Raw genomic sequence first — 18,244 nt, 5'->3', positions numbered from 1 at the left:
AGATATAATTTGGAGTTTTACTGAACAGCATGCTATGACTGGCAGAATGACCCAAGTCATAAAGAACGTCAGCTTTTTATGAGCAAATCCATCATTTCTATTTTCAAGCTGTGGTTTCACATCCATTTCTGCAGCTGTCTCATTAGGTAGCAGCTGCTTGATTGGGTGACATTTTTTCACTTTGGTTGTGTAACAGCAGCCTTTAAGACTAATGTTAATGACAATTTCAAGAAAAACATCATCTTTTGTATGTTTGTTCTAGAAAGATCTCTGTTTAATTTTTGTCATGCTATTTATCAAGCTTACAAGCATATAACTCATTTCGGTTAAACTAATGGGAAATGTTTAGAATCGTGCGAGTGAGGAATTTATTTTTCATGGGATTTCAAGGCAGCTCTAACCTGGAGCTCCTATGTTGTTATATAACTGATAACAACTTAAACTTACACGCAACAAAACTCTAAAAGTGTTCTGATGAGGAATATGCAAATGAACAGCCAAGGCAAAAGCGGAAAATTTGATTAGGGCTCTAAGGAAAATTTTATATGTACCGCTTTTTAGCTCTTGCATGCGCTACTTTATTTATTTATTTATTTATTTATTTAAAATGTAACATACCAATTGTGGTGTTTTATATGTGTTTTTTTAATACCGTAATATTTAATCATAAGGCATTAAAACAGTTTAGTTTTAACCTGGTGACAATGAAATCTCTTACAAAACATAAACCAACAGGGGACTCTAATGTCAGCATGTGGTTTTACAGGCAGACTGTAACACACACACACACATGCACACACACATGCTGAGCTTCCCTGAAGACACAGAGAAATTATAAGAGAGCAAACAGATAGAAACTTACTCAGAATTCATATATATAATTAAAGCCAAAGCCAAAAGAGAACCCAAACTTCTATATTAAAATGCAAACCATGTATCTTGTACAATGAATCATATTATGTCTTAAACGCAATCAGTCCACAGGATTGAGCAATTATTAAAACTATTGGACTCAAAGCGAACAGAGAAAAAACACTGGATGAATGCAGAATATTAAACAGATGTGTGAATGCAGCTAATTATTTGCTGAGGAATTGCCTGGCTGAGAATTGCAGAGCAATCATCACAAAGTGCCTAAAATATCAGGGTGACGGCTCAGAGAAAACATTTACACGTCGATGAGTTAGTGGGAATTAAGCAGTCAATCTGCACTTCACGGCTGAAACAGGATTAATATTTGATCCATTTAGTATTGGCTGATTTGCCTTACAGCATGTGTGTTATTGTGTCATTCCTATAACTGCTTTTTCATGACTCGGAAGCACTGTTATTATATCTTCAATACATTTTAATTATTTGTAACATGCTTTTACATTAAATCGAAATACAGAACATTGCATTGGGATATGAAGAGTGTTACGTTTAAAAATGATGTTGTATTTCCACTAGATGCTAAACAGCTTTTTAGTTTAGCTGTTTTAGCTGTTAAAGGTGTAAAGGAACACCTTTAGATATGTTCATCCGTGCTGATATCCAATCAGTCAAACATGTGGCAGCAGTGCAATAATAATAATTAATTAATAAACTCATGCAGATATAGCTTAAGAGCTCTGGGTAAAGTTCATATTAAACATCGGCATGATGGAAAATGTGATCTCAGTGACTCTAGTGTTGTTGGACCGGGTTGAGTATTTCAAAGACTGCTGATCTCATGGGATTGTCACACACAACAGTTTTAAAGCATTCACATGGAAGGACGCAAAACAACAACAACAACAACAACAACCAAAAAAAAGACCAAAAAATCCAGTTCTAGAGCAGAAACGCCTTGCTGATGAGAGAGGTCAGATTAGAATGAGCTCACAGAAAGGCTACTGTAACACTAATAACCACTCTTTACAACCGTGGCGAGCAGAAAAGCATCTCAGCATCCATAAAACCTCGAACCTTGACATGAATAGCAGACAATCTAATCAGGTTCCACTCCTTTCGGTCATAAACAGGAATCTGAGGACAGAGCAGGCACAGACTTACTGACACTGGATAGTTGATTGGATAGTTGACATTCCTGATAAAATGCTTTTTGAGTTTTTATTCTAGACAATAAAGCTATAAAGAAGAGATTATTTTCACAGTGAGTTAAAATAATCCAGGTAGTGATTGTGCAACCACAGTAAGCCTTCATCAATCATCAAACACCCTTAAAGTCTATTAAATTTAACTTAGAGGGGGAGACCTGCCTCCATCACACAATGTGTTGCTTTAATCACTGGATAGAACATCCTCCTTACATGATCGTGCCCTAGCCTGAGTTTTTTTTCTTTTTCCTGACGGCAAGGCTTTCTGCTGCCCGCCCACTTGCTGTACAGTACATCAGTGACTAATGTGGCCTTTAGTCTAGACTGTAGCACATGACAAACCACTCAAAGTGCCCTGTACAGCTAGCTGAGCACTCACCTCCCATCAGCCATCACACTCACACGCGCTCATTAAACACCTCCAGACTCATATAGGCAGACGAGGAAGGCTAAACACCTCTAGATTAACAAGTGCACATAGACAAAAATCAAAAATGACATTTGCTGATATTATAAGAGAGAACAAATACATATTAACATTGCTAGTATTTCTTGTTTGTGTGTTGTAAGTGTGATGTGCGAACTTATTGTCAGTCCCCGCCTCTCCTGAATACCGACACCAGCAATTTATTCACATTTAACCACATTTGGCAACCGTAGTGAGCAGAAAAGCATCACATAAAGCACAACACATCAGGACTCTGATGCTACAGTGGGCACAGACTCATCAAAACCGAACAGCTCAAGATCAGAAAAAGACCAAACCATGTTCTGATTCTTTTTTTTACTTCATCACCAATAATTGCATGAGGCTTTATAGCTGAGTATTGTTTTTGCTCTCAGTTATAATATCAGCAAGTATATTTTTATATTTTGAGGACATGTACTTGTGTATGATGTTTTATAGATTCCACTATAAACTCAATAAAAGCCTAATCACGTAAGCTGTAAATTAAACAGATGGCAGCTAGAAGTTATCAGTGTTTCATTCTTTCTATCTTTCTTGTCCTGACTGTTTATGTACTGTATGTTTGCTTTTGTTTACTTTCGCTAAAGCTTCATGTCTTGATCCTGTGATAGCAGTAACTTTGACAGCTAAAATGTCTCAAATAGTAGTATTTCAGCCTAACTAAGCTAATAGTACAAAAACCTTTTTACAATGTTTTAGAATACATTGTGATTTCTTTGTGAACATGACGTCCCTGTCTCTATTTCAACATTTCAACCTAATGACATCGACTCTATACACTGGTAATATATACACAACTGCTATGTACATGAGTGGATACAATATATTGCATAAAATGAATGCACATTACACACAACGCTGACATGAAAATGTTCATCATACATCTGTAAGCCATTAAATATTTATAAGAAAATATGAGGCATATAAATTTGGCCTACGGGCTTCTGCATATAAAAGGGCATGACAGTAAAATTTCCATTTTATAATACAATAACAAAATGACATTTCTTTTACAGGGCATTTACTGTTAGACGTTTGGCCTTTGAAATGGTTTCCTCTTATGTATTACAGGAAAAATTTTGAATTCTTCTCAAAGACATAAGCGTAGGTTAAATACAAACATGCTTTGTAATAAGGTTCCTTCAGCAGGTCTCTCATCACATCTTTAAAATTTGGAACGAAACACGGCTGCTGGTTATTAAAAGGCGTATACTGAATAATCAGTCCACTATTGTTCATAGGTTTCACAATTGCACACAGAGTGTTCTTCCATTTATTTTTTCCAAATATTGCCTTAATTATAATGAGGATACTCAGTTTTCTGCAGCACTTAAGGGTTATTATGGCATTGTTACAGAGAACTCTACTGAAATGAGTTAAATATAATTTTAATTATGCACTTATTATTTGTTTCTATGCAAATTGTCATTAAATTGATTAAATAGACGTTAAAAAACATTGTGATATTTCTATTTGAAAAATGTTGTACCTTTAAACTCAGATATGAATTTGTCATGAATTTTTGAAGGTAACTGAAATGAACAATATATATAGTGTCATGAATCTTCCTGATATGTACTCCAGAATCCTTGTGATAAATCTGCACAGAAATTAATGCAATTCAAGAGTTTGTATGAACGATAGAGTAATGAGCAAGTTTTGCACAGTGACTATTAAATTTAATTTGTTCAAGATGGTTTTTCTTTACAGCAACTATATTTAATGACAACATTTAATCTTGTTTATTCGTTATAACTTCATTCTCAACAGACTTTTATTTATAATTGTTAACAAATAAATAAAGAATCTAGAAGCTTTGCTTTTGCTAAAAGGGACAGGACGTATAACGTTGATCTGAACAAGTCATGTAACGAATGCAAATACAGTATAAGCCATTGTTAAGATGAGCATTTTCTAAAATAGGACCTAAGATGATATCAAGGTTGCCAAAAGTGAATCCTAGCCTATACAATACACAACTGCTCTTAAGTAGGTTATGTTAAAAAAAAAAAAAACACCAACTCTGCAGATATTTGTCATTTCTAAGTGGTGTAATGTGTAAAGTTACTTCCTCTCTCTCACCAAGGGTAATTCTGCCCATGAGTCAAGTTCATTACCAAAATGAGCCATGAGTTAAAGTCAAACAAAAAAAACATTTGTAATCTTTATTTTATTAGTATTCTAGCAAGTTAATAGAATAGAAGCCTTCATTATTGTCATACAGGGGCGTAGACATCATTTAAAAAGTTGGGGGGACGAAATGTCTAGTGTTATCTGTTTTTTTTTCCAGTTAACCCTTGTGTAAATGACAGGTTTTATTTTTAATCATGATTTTTTTAATCATGCTTTATATGCGTTATGATTATATATGATTATAAAACAGAAAGAAAGAAATAGAACAGCTTGCCACTGGGACAGTACACTTAAAAGGACATCTTTGTACCTTATTTACCTGCTCCTTATTATTAAAATGACATCTTTAATGTCACTATTCGTCGTCCTCGTCTCTGTCGTGTACATACAGTGACACATACTTGATATTATGTAGAATTGGCAGAGTTAAACATGCTGTAAAATCTCAGTTCAACATTATCTTTATTCTTATTTGAAGGGTTTTGATAACACACTTGTTAAAACAAAAGACGTTATAAAAGAGTTTATATAACGTTTGTCAAAGCAGCTATTTTTCCTTATAATCCTTTAAATTAAAACTTGCTAATTATTCAACAAGAGCAACAGGCAGAGTTACTAAACATTGTGCAACACAATTCGGATACCATATGCCAACTTACACTGCTTGACATTTTTATAAAAAAGGAGTGAAGCGTTTTTTGCCACTTTGAGCTCATCGTAACTGAATGCTGGACCGCGGGTGCGACTCGAGCTACAGTACTGGGGGCGCGTGATGATGACGTGTCAAGTGAGTGACTGATTGCCGTGAACGTCATGTATAGACTTAAACTTAAATTTAAGACTTAATCTTAAAGTTTCTTGTCTCTTTGAATTTTAAATCACTCTGCATTTATATACATTGCTCCATTAAAACCTCAACATGTGGTGAACACAACTCTCCACTAAAAAATTGATTTCTTTTTATAAAAAGTGCAGGGGACATGTAATCTACGCCCCTGTTGTCATATATACATTACGGCACAGTGAAAATCTTTCTTTACATATCCCAAATTTGGAGGTTGGGGTCAGAGCACAGGGTCAGCCACGATACAGAACCACTGGACCAGTGAGGGTTAAGGGCCTTGCTCAAGGGTCCAACAGTGGCAGCTTGGCAGTGCAGGGGCTTGAACCCATCAATCACCCAGAGCCTTAACTGCCTGAGCCACCACTATTGTAGTGGTTTATTTCCATGCAACTACGCAAATAAGATTATTCTGTTACAGGGACACATGTCTAATTGAATACCAGGAAAAATCCGTTGTGTAAAATAATTCAGGTTGCATTGGGGCTGTTTTCTGGTGCTCTATGTGCTCTTTTGAAGATTGATAGATCAGAAATTTCACAAATCTTGTCAGCAAAAACAGTAAAGGCTCATCAGAAGGTTGCGAGTTTAAATCCCAAAACTGCTAACTTGCCTTTCTGGGCTCTTCACCAAGGCACCTAATCCTCAACTGCTCAGCTGTATAAATGAGATAAATGTAAGCCACTCTGTATAAAGGAATCAGTCAAATGCCAAAAATGTAAATGTAGTTGTGGAAGACGTCAATCCTTGGATTTGGATTTGGATTAATTCCAGAATATACTGCTGTAGATTACTGTTGGACTCAGTTGTGTGGACTAATTTCAAGTGCAGCTAGAAGACTTTGGACACACAGACATAAATCCTGGCTCATCCGCACACTGTGGGTATTTTAATTTTGATATAAAAACTTGTATCTATATTACAATCCTAATCCTAAAAACCTAATGAACAATGTTATAGGAAATATTATAGTTGTATTCAATTACATACAGGTCTGTATGTTTTTTCACAAAATCCAAATGCTTCTAGGCTTCTTTTAGTCACACAGCTTAGAGCGTGAAGATATACAAAACTAGATCAAAAGCACCTTTAGATAGCATTAGTCACTGGATTATACAGCTACCTGGCCTACACTAGAGGCATTTGTGCCACTTAAGTCATTGTGGCACCACAATCCTGCATCGACTGCGCAGTAAAGCACCGTATTTTCGCCTTTGAAATTATGTCACGGTTCAGTGAATCCAGAATAAGAAAAAAACAAAACAAAAAAAATTGAAAGGAAAGATTGATGTGACTGGCTGTAATAAGAAGCGCAGAAAAACTGCTGGTGCACGGGAGTCATTCTGTCATGAGTGATTTTTCCCTTTCCACTTGTCAGTTATGTGGCTCTCCAGCTCCCACACACTTAAATGCAGACACACATAGATATGTACACACACACACACACACACACACACAAAACGCACACAAACAAGAAACAGAAGGAAAGACCTCAAACCATTCGATTTTGGAACACATCCCTGGAGATAATCACAGCTCATAAACGACACCTGCAAACACTCACACACACAGACACAGACACACACACACACCCATTGCTCATCCCTTAAAGTCAGACAGCAAACAGTTGCACACACATGGACACACACACACACCCCTTGGCATAATGAAGCATGTAGAGATTCCCTCTCTGAACGCCCACACTCTGTGACCAAGCAGAGGTGGATAGAGCAGCCAAACACTGTACTAAAAAATGACTCAGGTAACAAGAGAAATGGCTTTCAAATTCAGAGAAAAAAGGACAAAAGAACGACCACTGCTATAATGTGTCTCAATTTCAAATGTCTAGAAAAATTCAGTCCAGCATACTACAAATGATTTTCTATCCTTTTCGCCCAAATACAATGGGACTAAGTGCAAAATGAAATGTGTTAGTCGATATTCAGCCTTTGTACCACTACTCCAGTTCAAAACACACACACACACACACACATACACACACACATTATTATATTAAAGGTAGGTACAATTATTAAGCAGCATTATCATTTTGCTGGATGTCACATGGCACCAAGCAAAATCAGCCCTCTTCTGTGGCCAAATACAGTACTATATACACACATATAAACTGTGTATATCTGTGTAATATTTGCTCTTCACATTCAAATTCAAAATTCAAATTTGTCTCATTCAAGCAGCTGTTAAGAAAATATCTGTTTTATTGACAAAAAAGAACTTTCTGTGCCAACTCAGGTTCTGTAAACAGGTGGGGTCTAGGCAGGGAGGTCTGTCAATCTAAAAACATGTAGAATAATTGAACCTTTGAATACATCTTAAAAATCACTACTCTTTAAGCTTCTAACACACACACACACACACACACACACACACACACACACACACACACACACACACACACACACAAACACTTCTAATTGAGTTTTCACTGCAACACTCACACATAAAAATGTTCTATTTTCAGACACATTGCTCTATGCTATTTTTTAATAAAATGAAAAGCATTTTTGTTTTTATTTTTTTTTTAGATACCTCAAGATCTGTTTTTTTTTTCAAGAATTTTTTTTTCTTTCTAGTCTTTTCTAGTCTAATCCTAGTCTTTTGCTTTCATTTGTTTTGTCTTGTCTTTGTTCCAGTTTTGTTTGTTTTATTTAATAAACCAGTTTCAGTTAGCTATCCTGCATTTGGGTCTGTTTTCATCCCCGCACTGTGACACCTTTACCTATGGGTTACAGACATTGGATTCCATCAGCCTTAAACTCTGATGTTTTTTTTTTTTGCTAAGTTTGGTGTTTCAGGAAGTTGTTATCAAACACGTTGTTTAAAGACAGCCAGTGACTCAGTTGTTCGGACATCTAGGGGACGTTCATTCCACCACCTCGGGGCCAAAACGGAAAAGAGTCTCCCTTTATGCCTACCTCTTACCCTGAGAAATGGTAGTGAGTGATCAAATGAATCACATAATTCATCAGAGGTTCGATAATATTTTTTTGGTGGTAAAAATAATGAAATTTAAAATTAAATGAATGAAGTTTAGATATAAAATTTCATTTCACATCACATTAGGGGTTCTTCTGGGTGTTTTATATAACCAGATCTACTACAGTCATAACCACATTGTAGTATTATGTTAAAGTCTCACAACCATAATCAAGCAGTTGTTTTTTCCTGCTTGCTTGTAATTTACTCTCAACCCCTTTCTGTGTTCCTGATTTGTACAATTTTCCTGTTGTGACCTTGTTCGTGGAGTCTGTTTTCGAGTGGAGTTTCGCCTACGCTGTGTTTGTCCATAATACCTCTTTCAACCTTGAGGTTTAGAAAAGCCCTAACAAAGCAACTTATTTATATCAAACTCCCTCTGGCTATAGTGTATATACTGTACAACACAAAAGATGCCTTCTCACACATTCATACTGAAAACACACACAAAAAGTCACTTTGCTTGCTTCATATGAGAATGTAGAAAAGCTGAGTAAAATTCCTTTTATATTTCTTTTATCTTTACTACATTTACTGAAATGTTCACTTTGCTGTCCTTTAACACAGAGCTTTAAACTGGTTCATGTCTCAGGAGAGGAAAGCAAACCTCTGTCTCTCGCTACCTATTTTAAGACAGTGTACATTATTTATCCACTTCAAAGCAGACGAGTGATAACAGCAGGTATGATTTAGCATACAACTGAGAGCAACCCCTTCATTGTGTGTGTGTGTGTGTGTGTGTGTGTGTGTGGTCTTGTAGATAACACACAATGCCATTCACTTATCACTATAAAGCTGTGAGAAACAATGTCTCAGTTATAAACAGGACCAATAATGAAATTAATCACAATTTCAGTGATTGCTTACACATACTAAACAAATCTTTTCTTTGTCTTTGCATACAGTGGGCAAATGTGTAAACTGAACAAGATTTATTTTAGCACTTTAGAAATTAAATTTGAAAGGAATAAATAAATAAATTAAAACAAACAAACAAACAAAAAAACATGCTTTTATTGAAAATTAATCGATGACAGTCATATATATAATACATACATATAATAACTTATACCAAATGAGAATCTTTCCATTCAAGCTTTTACAAAGTTAGACAGGTTTCTCTGGCCACAATAAAAGCAGAGAAGATAAAAAGTAACTATTGATTAAATAATGAATGCCATCAATTTATTTCCATTAAGAAGAGCCATAAAGAACGTGTAGACTTTAGGAACCTGTGTGTGACAATAAAATCTCTGTGTACAGTAAAATGGTAGATATAACTAATGGAAATGGAAGGAAATCAGTTTATTAACAGGGCAGTTCATTTAAAGCTTGGTGGCAAGGGAATAGCATAAAATATACACACTCTGAAATTCTTGAAAAAAGGAAAATATATTCTAAAACAAAACAAATGAGAAACAATTCAGTGCAACAATGTTTAGTCATTTTTTGCTTGCTGAATGAATAGACTGTTCTGTAACATGAGCTAACTGGCCAATGTAATGTAGATCGGTTGAATGCATTGTTATCTATTCATTCACTTCTTCACTTAATTTTGGGGCACACTGTGTATCAATCATTTAAAAGATGTGTTTGTGTCATAACGTCTATATTTTTGTAGATTCTTTTTGTATTTTTGTAGACAGTTCAAAATCAAATTTAATTAAACTTAAATTGAATGAAATTCAATTCAATTCAAATTCAAGATTAAAGGAATTGCTTTCATGCAAAGGTTTGGGCAGCCCTTACCAAATTACATATTTTCTTGATATTGGAAGTGAAAAGAATTAATCGCATAATCTATGCCATTATTTCTTTTAAATGTTCAAATGGTAATGCACAATTATGTTACGTTATATAAAATATAACATAAAAAAATAGTAGTAAATATTGCACGTGCACACTTAAGTCTGATTAACAACCCCTATGGCACAGCTTCCCATTCTTGTAAAAAAAAATTTCACCCACTCTTCCTTGCAAAGCAGATCTATGAGATCTTCTTGGTTAATCTTGCATACACAGCAAGTTTGTGACATCGACACAAAGATTCACCTTCAGCTTGCATTTCTTGAAGTAGTTCAGGATGGATTCTGAGGTATGTTTTGGATCACTGTACAGATGTAGAAGCCACGCTTCAGGGGTTTTTTCAGGGACTGACTCTAAGAGTTGCTTATGCAGAATTTCCCATCTATATGTGCAGTGTTTCATTTTCTAGTGGCTGCCATGCTATCGCAAAGAATAATAAATCCCCCCCCCACTTAGGAGTTGATTGACATGTTTCAGTCAATCAAATGCTGCATGTATTTTGTCTCCAAGAAGACCTTTTTTACTATATTGATCTGCAGCATCAAAATGCCCCTGCTAAATCCAGATATTGTTTAGCATATTTCACATGATGACATTGGTAATGAGGTTACAGCTAAGTTTTCCTTCTGAAGATTCGTCCATAAAGATCATTTTTGTGCAAACAATGCTGCACAGTAGAATTGAGCACCACCGCTTCACTGTCATCCAAACCTTCTTGTAGGTACTTTTCTGTCATTTGGGGATTTTGCCTGGCTTTTTTTGTGAATTGCTCTGACTGATGGCAAAGTCATTCACCTTGCCCAAAATGGCAATGTGTGCACTTTTAAGTCAGAATTAGAATATGAATTATTTTGCAAGACTGATATCTATTGTCGTATCACTTTGTCTTAACGATTGTATTAAGTACCACAGGATAGCACACCAAATGTCATAAACAGAAACCAATATCATATCAATTATGTATTTTCTCTATAAGCTAAAGTGTGCAAAAGATGTCACCATACGATATGAGATGTATGTATTATGTAACATAATTCAAAGCATTCCCTTCCAAAACTATTGGATCGACAAGACCAATTCATTTAACAGCGTTGTTTTTTTTTTTTGCTGTAGACTGAAGACATTTGTGTTTGAGATCAAAAGACGAATAAAAGAATAGAGTTTAGAATTTCAGCTTTTATTTTCTGCCTTTTATATGTAGATGTGTTAAATGACACAGAACATAGCACATTTTGTATCAGATCCTCCAATTTTCTGCTAGCAAAAATACTGAAACTCAAGCTCTGAACTATTGCTTTGCACATCTACTCTTAGTTTTAGCCTTCAGTTTCACCTGTGAATACTGCAACTGATTTTATAAAGGATAAGTTATAATAAAGGTCAGAGAGCTGTGAATAGAGGATAAATCATATAGGAGACATTGGGCATAACCAAAACAATAATTTGTAAGGAAAAACAACAGACACTTTGGGCAAGCTGTATAGGAAAATTCAGTGAATCACCAACAACCTCCAGAGGGCAGGGGTGACGGTATCACAATCCACAGTTCAAAGAAGTGCATTACTAGAGAGGTCATACCACAAGATGTAAAGCACTCATCAGCAGTAAGGATCAGAAGGTCGGCTTAGAATTCACAAAGTACAAAGATGAACCAAATAAAGAGTAACTCATACCAAAGTGATAGAAAGGCCAAAGTGTGGAGAAAGAAAGATATGTGAACATGCTGAATGTAGAATCATGGCTTTAGCTTCCATGGCTGCTTTGGGAACAGTCACTATTTTTTTTTTTTTACTGATGATGTAATGTATCCAAATTAATCAAATGAAAATTTACCATGCAGCAAGACAATGACCAGAAACACACTAACAACATAATAAAGGACTTCATCATGGGCAAAAGTCAATAACCACCCCGTAACCCAGTTGAGCAGCATTTTCACTTCCTGAAGAAGAAACTGAAAGGAGAAAACCCCCAGAAAAAGAAACAATTGAAAAAGGTCTGTTAAAAGTAAAAGTCTGGAAAAGCTGGAACACAAAACAAGCTGGTAATATCAGTCAGATGTTAAGGGGAGGTGGGAGGTATTTACTTTCATTTACTTCGAGTAATCAGTACCTGATTCTACACTGACATCCAAAACTCCCTTATCATGTACACATTGTAAATCTCAAATCCAATCTCTTGTGTTAAAGCACAAACAAATAATTGCCATTGCCATTCCAGAGGGGACTGTATAGCTTGCATGTAGAAGCTTGCTCTCATTAAAACAAGACAAAAGAAATTATTTGTAAAAGCATTTCTTAAAAGACTGAACAATTTAGCAAATGCTGCATTGATGGTTAAACCCTGATCTATTCATCCATGACGCCTTGTGCTGTTTTTCTCTTTCACAGCACTGTTGTTTCAGCACCAGAGCTGAGGACAGCTCCCTCAGCACCCATTTCTCTACAAATCGAGCACACTGAGCCTGTGATCAGCTTCAACTGCACAAAATATCTACTGAATGTGAATACTTGCCAGAAGAAATGGCCTTTGTCATTATACCGTTTTTTTATACTAAGTCTAACTGTGTAAATAACTGATCAGGATGTAACAAACAGACCTTCACAGCACATTCATTGTTGCACTGCAGTAGAAAGTTACTCTTAGAAAACTTTGAAGGATGTTCTTTGTAGAATATTTAATACGATACCTGCAGTCTTAATCATTATGAAAGGATATTTACTGTATTTACCCTATTTAAAAAAAAAACTAAGCCCATAAGACAGAAATAGAAATTCAAGGTTAGTAAGAACAAACTGTGTAAAATATAAGTATGAAATGTTTAAAGAGAAAGTCATATAAATTCTTATCCACCAGCAATGCTTTAAAAAAGTTGTATGCAACTGATGTTAATTTGTTATGAAGGTACTATATAGGCACCTGTGAAGTAACGATATCCAAATATTATGAGTTTTTGCAAAACTGTGTAGTAAAAGCACCCACATAACAGCCTCTTGCATGGCTCCCTTCAATATTCATTTTAACATGCTCTCAAGCTCTAGAAAATGTATTGAGTATGCCTGTGTTTTCTCAGGCCTCAGAAAAGCTTTATAAACACAGGACACTGTGTGTGCTCTGCAAAAACACTCCTTACCTGTCGTCATTCTGAAACGACTGATCCCCCAAAAGCAGGTCTCTGAAGCGGTACCGTGGTGGGAGAGGAGGAACCTCCGAGTCCACATCAGCCATCTTCAGTGCTGAGCTGTCCAGAATCAGTCCAGTGTTACTCACACTGTTCTTCTTAACCGTTTCAGCAGGTGGCCTGACAGAGAAAACCATCAACAACATGTTGACAAATAACGCAACTGTCGTTCCAAAGCAATTCCAGCAGTGCTAGAGATGCAGTTGTGAAACATCTGCTTGAGGGACATTCTACACAGCTGGAACTAACAGTGTCAGAATGTTATATATGAGGAGCTGAATTTGTAAATCTGATCCTATAGTGTTGTGCTCTCTTCTAGTATGGTATGGTGTGGTATGGTATGCTATGGTATGGTATGGTATGGTATAGTCTATGAAAAGAACAGACTCAGATGTGCATTGCTGTGCATTACATTTTTCCTGTAAACAGTTTACTGGAGTGTATAAACAAACAAGAATAAACGATTTAATATATATATATATATATATATATATTTATATATATATATATATATATATATATATATATATATATATATATATATCAGTGTTTAATGATATTAGGGGAAAAAACATTAATGCTTTTTCTTAGTCAGACATTTGCACACAAACATATCCAGATAAATGAACATAAGGGCTATGCAAAGCATTAAAAGTGTAAATGCGTACCTGTCACCAGGATTGGATGGGCGCTGTGGTGGAATCATACTCGCCTCTGGAAAACAAAGAGAATCGTTAGTTACTTCCATAATCAGACTAACAAACAGTCCATTCAGACATTGTTTTATGAATGAATAGCTGACATATATGATGATAAATCCCAGCAGTTGTCTTCACGTCCACTCAAAGTGTTAAACCAATTTTCATAGAACTTACACCGTGTGATATCTGGTAATTTAGATCTCTGCCATTCAAATGTGAAGCCGGTGAATCACCAGCAATTACATCCAGGCAGCATTCTGGTATATCTCCTAAGCAGCACCTTCAGATACACTTTAACAGACAGCCTGCCTTTTACATAATCACAGGTCATTTATGGAAGCATGTTTAATAGACTGTTTACAGGGGATAGCTAAGAATTACACCTTAAGGCTAAACAGGATTTCTCATTGCTATTATGTTGTCCCTGTGGCAAAAGGGTACACTGCTGTAAAGTAGGTCCTCTGTTATATCTAGAATGTTCCCAGCATGTTCTCCTTTAAGTGCCCTCAGGTATGTTTATCTGTGTGCATATAGTGTGCAGAGGTGAGGCGTGGGTGAGGGTTTCTTTAATGGCAGCGGTGTAAACAAAAGAGCAATGTGTTGTCGAGGTGCTGTGTGAATTGTGCCTATTATGCTCTGGTACACACTGTCGCACAAATAATTGAGTGTCAGCACTCAGATATATGGGATTAATTTTAAAAAAGCAGCTTGGATAGCTATGGGAAGAACCATAGAGGTTGTTATATTTTTAATTTCAATGCAGTAATCCCTCTGCAGTGTGTCTTAATAAGTCAGAGGGAAAGATGCCAGAAGGGGAAAATATGTGATAATTGAAATTGCAAGATGATATCAGTTATAAATATTGCCTTCACAGATACAGGCACAGTTCACTGAACAAATATTGGCTAATTTGCAAAATTTATTTATAATAGATTGTTTATCATATTTTATATAATATCCATAGTTGACACGGGACGCAGCTGACAGGGGAGTGGCAAAGAGGTAGACACGCCACCACTAGAAATAAGTCGTGACACCCTAACACTGAGCTTAGAGCTCATTTCCGAGAGGTCTGTTACTCTTTCCAACTTCCGCAGAGTTAAATCCAGTTTATTATGAAAAAACAAATGGATGGTTAAAAACTAAAAATGTAATAACGAATACGCTGAATAATACTACACTCTCCAATCTGTATTTTTCTCCAATAAAGGCTACAATCTGTATTTTTTATTGTGTACCTGTGTGTGTTTAACCTGTGTCCAGTATACAGTCTTATCTTGCTTTGAAAAAATATATTATATTTACCTTTCTTGGTAAAAAATTCATACTAAACACACAAAGCATGTAACTTTGATTAATCTATACCGCCATCAATGAAAACAATACATATATTCCACAAAAACATGAGCTTTACCATTACCATTTAAAAACTAGTCCCTTCAGTTAAAATGAAATAGTACTTAAACTGTTCTGTGTGTAAACTAATTAAGAAAAATCAAGCAAAAATATCAACAGACTACCTCCATCATTCAACACACACTTCTGTTTCTGAACGGTAAAATATTCACAATAACCACACATTTTATCAGCTTCACAGAAGTATAAGAGGTACTGCACTGTTCCATCAAGCCATCGATGCACTATTGCTTTTTAATCTAATGTCACAGCAAAACATCTCAGTGTGTACACGCGTCTAGTGACTGGTACCTCAATGGTTCATGCTTTGGTCAGTTGATTGAAAAACAAAAAAAGCAAAATAAGCAAAGATCATACGTGGACACAGTGACTTATAAAACAGTTATCTATAAGGTTTTGAGATCTGTGCTGTCTTACCTGGCTGTGGCTGAGTGCGCGGTCCCATCATTGTAAAGATGCGTCCTAGTGGCGAGTCCAGCGCCACTCATCTTCCTCCAGATCCGGAGCTTTAAGAGTCCACAGATGACTTCCTATCGTTATGTCCTCTCTGTGTCTCTGTGTCTGTGCATGAAACGTGTGGGTGACGACCACGAGTGGAGAAGCTAGACAAGCCCACCGGGTCTAACACAGCATCAAGCATCTTCTCTCTAACCCTAATAGTGTGAAGATGAGCTGCTGATCATTAACAGCTAAAACGCCTTCTGTCATTTCCTCCATCATTCATTTGATGGCTTTTTTTTTTCAACGTTAACAAACAGGGCACTAAATGTAGCCTAAGTGGACTTGAACTGGAAATCAACTCCTCCTGTGAGAGCTGATAAATATATAGCTATATTAAATAAATAAATCTTTTGTTCTTTTGAGCTGCTTTTTAAGAAGTTTTTTCTCATCAACGTCCCGTACGACAAATATATCCGAGGATTTTTCCTTTATAAAAATAACTAGAAAAATGTATAGAGAAAAAAGAAAGGAAGCAAAAGCGCAAGGTCTTCCTTCAACGTCCTCTCGGTGCGGTAAGAAGATGCTGGCTGAAACCCAAACGACTGCTTACTCCCTTTATAAGTGTCCTAACTAGTGCTAAGGTAGTGGTTTATCCGCCCTACGTAGTGCACAGTGTGTCCTGTATTCTGACATTTGGGATTAGCCCGCTGTCACTTCAGTACATGAGCATCGCTGACTCCCAAATGTCTCCCTATTCCCTAGCTAAGTGCCCTACATAAACTGGGGAAAAAAAAAGCTTTATGCGCACTAAATATGTCCAGCATGGAGACATTTCGGATTAAGCCGCTGTCACCTCTGTATATGAGTGAGGTAGTGAGGCTTGTGCTCGACCTAAAAGCTTGGCATCTTGTTTAAACTGGACAGCGACATCTTCTGGAGAACTCGAAGACTGTCTTTGTCATAGACATGACCCACGATAAGAAGCTATCAAAACCTGGTCCTTGATTACCTCCTGTCATGTACGTATGAGTCTATCTTCCTGCAACTGATTTAACAAATACTGGGAAAATACTAAAATGCGCAGAACAAATGGTCCTCCATATGACCAGGGGTGGGGAACTGTTCCTATAGAAAGCCTGGTGTTTCATAAAGAACATTTCGGTCTGCTCTATGCAGAAAAAGTTTAATCAGCAATCTACTACTGAAACTGCTGATTTTTTTTTTTTTTTAAAAAAGGTCTGACATTATTATCTAATTGTAATTATGCTTTTATATAATTCATTAAGTAGGGTCTCTCAGCCACTTATTACTATGATTAATTACTACTTTCTGCATTCACTAACTTTTGGTGGATGGCATCCTCTTGTCACGGTTGTGGCTTATTATGTCCATGTTATAATCAGGATTTTAATGATGGATGTTTAAAAGTGTTCAATTTATTGATCTTTTTTATATGATTTAATTCTTTGTTAAATCCTTGGTCTTCATAATCTGTTTGTTTAGGTATTTTTTCTAACAAACTTGGGAGCATTCCAGGAACAGGCATATATATATATATATTCCTATCATAAGACACTTTCGTAGCACACTTTTATATTCAGTTAGCTATGTGACTTTTGATGCAAACTGCTTTCACCAGATCTCATTTAGGGTTTTATAGCAATGGGGTGCAATCACAAGTTTTAAGCTATGCTATTTGTGAACAATTTTGCTAACTAGATAAATCTTGTAAGAACACCCACTTTATTATTACGGGCTATTTTGTGTACATTCATGGCATATAATCTAAATGAAGTTTCTTTCATTTCTAGGTTGTATCTAAAAATGGTTTAAAATACTTATTCTTATACTTAGACTAATAGATGGTGGATGTAGAAAAGTTGAGTTTAGTACTTCTCAGGCTTTACGAGTTAAACCCAACTAATATTCTGAATGGGTGATGATGAGTTAGTTTGTTAGTTTTAGTATGTCATACTCTCAGAACATGGACTTCAAACGTTCTGAGAGTATAGATGAGCTCTTTCTCTTGATGTTTCCTCACTTCACTGCTCCCATAACAGCTGACAATGTAAAGAAATGGCAATTGAAGTTGGCCCATTGAACTTGAAGTGTCACTTGCAAGGAGAAATCCTTCATTCTGATGGTATGAAGGTGCTTAAAAAAATGATCTCCAATTTTCCA

At 36.0% G+C, this 18,244-nt stretch overlaps 1 protein-coding gene across 5 annotated transcripts in view; it reads right to left on the bottom strand.

Moving 5' to 3' along the window:
* kcnt1b (potassium sodium-activated channel subfamily T member 1b) overlaps positions 1-16,850 on the bottom strand; it is an 82,888-nt gene extending 66,038 nt beyond the window's left edge. For 3 of the 5 annotated variants that reach the window (XR_009649283.1, XM_060883708.1, XM_060883713.1), the window contains exons 1-3: positions 16,040-16,850; positions 14,174-14,219; positions 13,458-13,625 (exon numbers count right to left, since the gene is read on the bottom strand). Coding sequence is in view for 4 of the 5 variants with exons in the window: in XM_060883708.1 (XP_060739691.1) it covers positions 13,458-13,625; positions 14,174-14,219; positions 16,040-16,070 (245 nt within the window). In the remaining variant the exon portion in view is untranslated. The remainder of the gene's footprint in view (positions 1-13,457; positions 13,626-14,173; positions 14,220-16,039) is intronic. The other 2 variants (XM_060883707.1, XM_060883711.1) reach the window with 1 other exon arrangement.
* Positions 16,851-18,244: the final 1,394 nt, after the last annotated feature.

This window comes from Tachysurus vachellii, chromosome 12, assembly GCF_030014155.1.
Source record: "Tachysurus vachellii isolate PV-2020 chromosome 12, HZAU_Pvac_v1, whole genome shotgun sequence".
Classification (NCBI taxonomy): Eukaryota; Metazoa; Chordata; class Actinopteri; order Siluriformes; family Bagridae; genus Tachysurus; species Tachysurus vachellii.
Note: the sequence above shows the minus strand (reverse complement) of the source record. Positions and strands in the feature narration are given on the sequence as shown.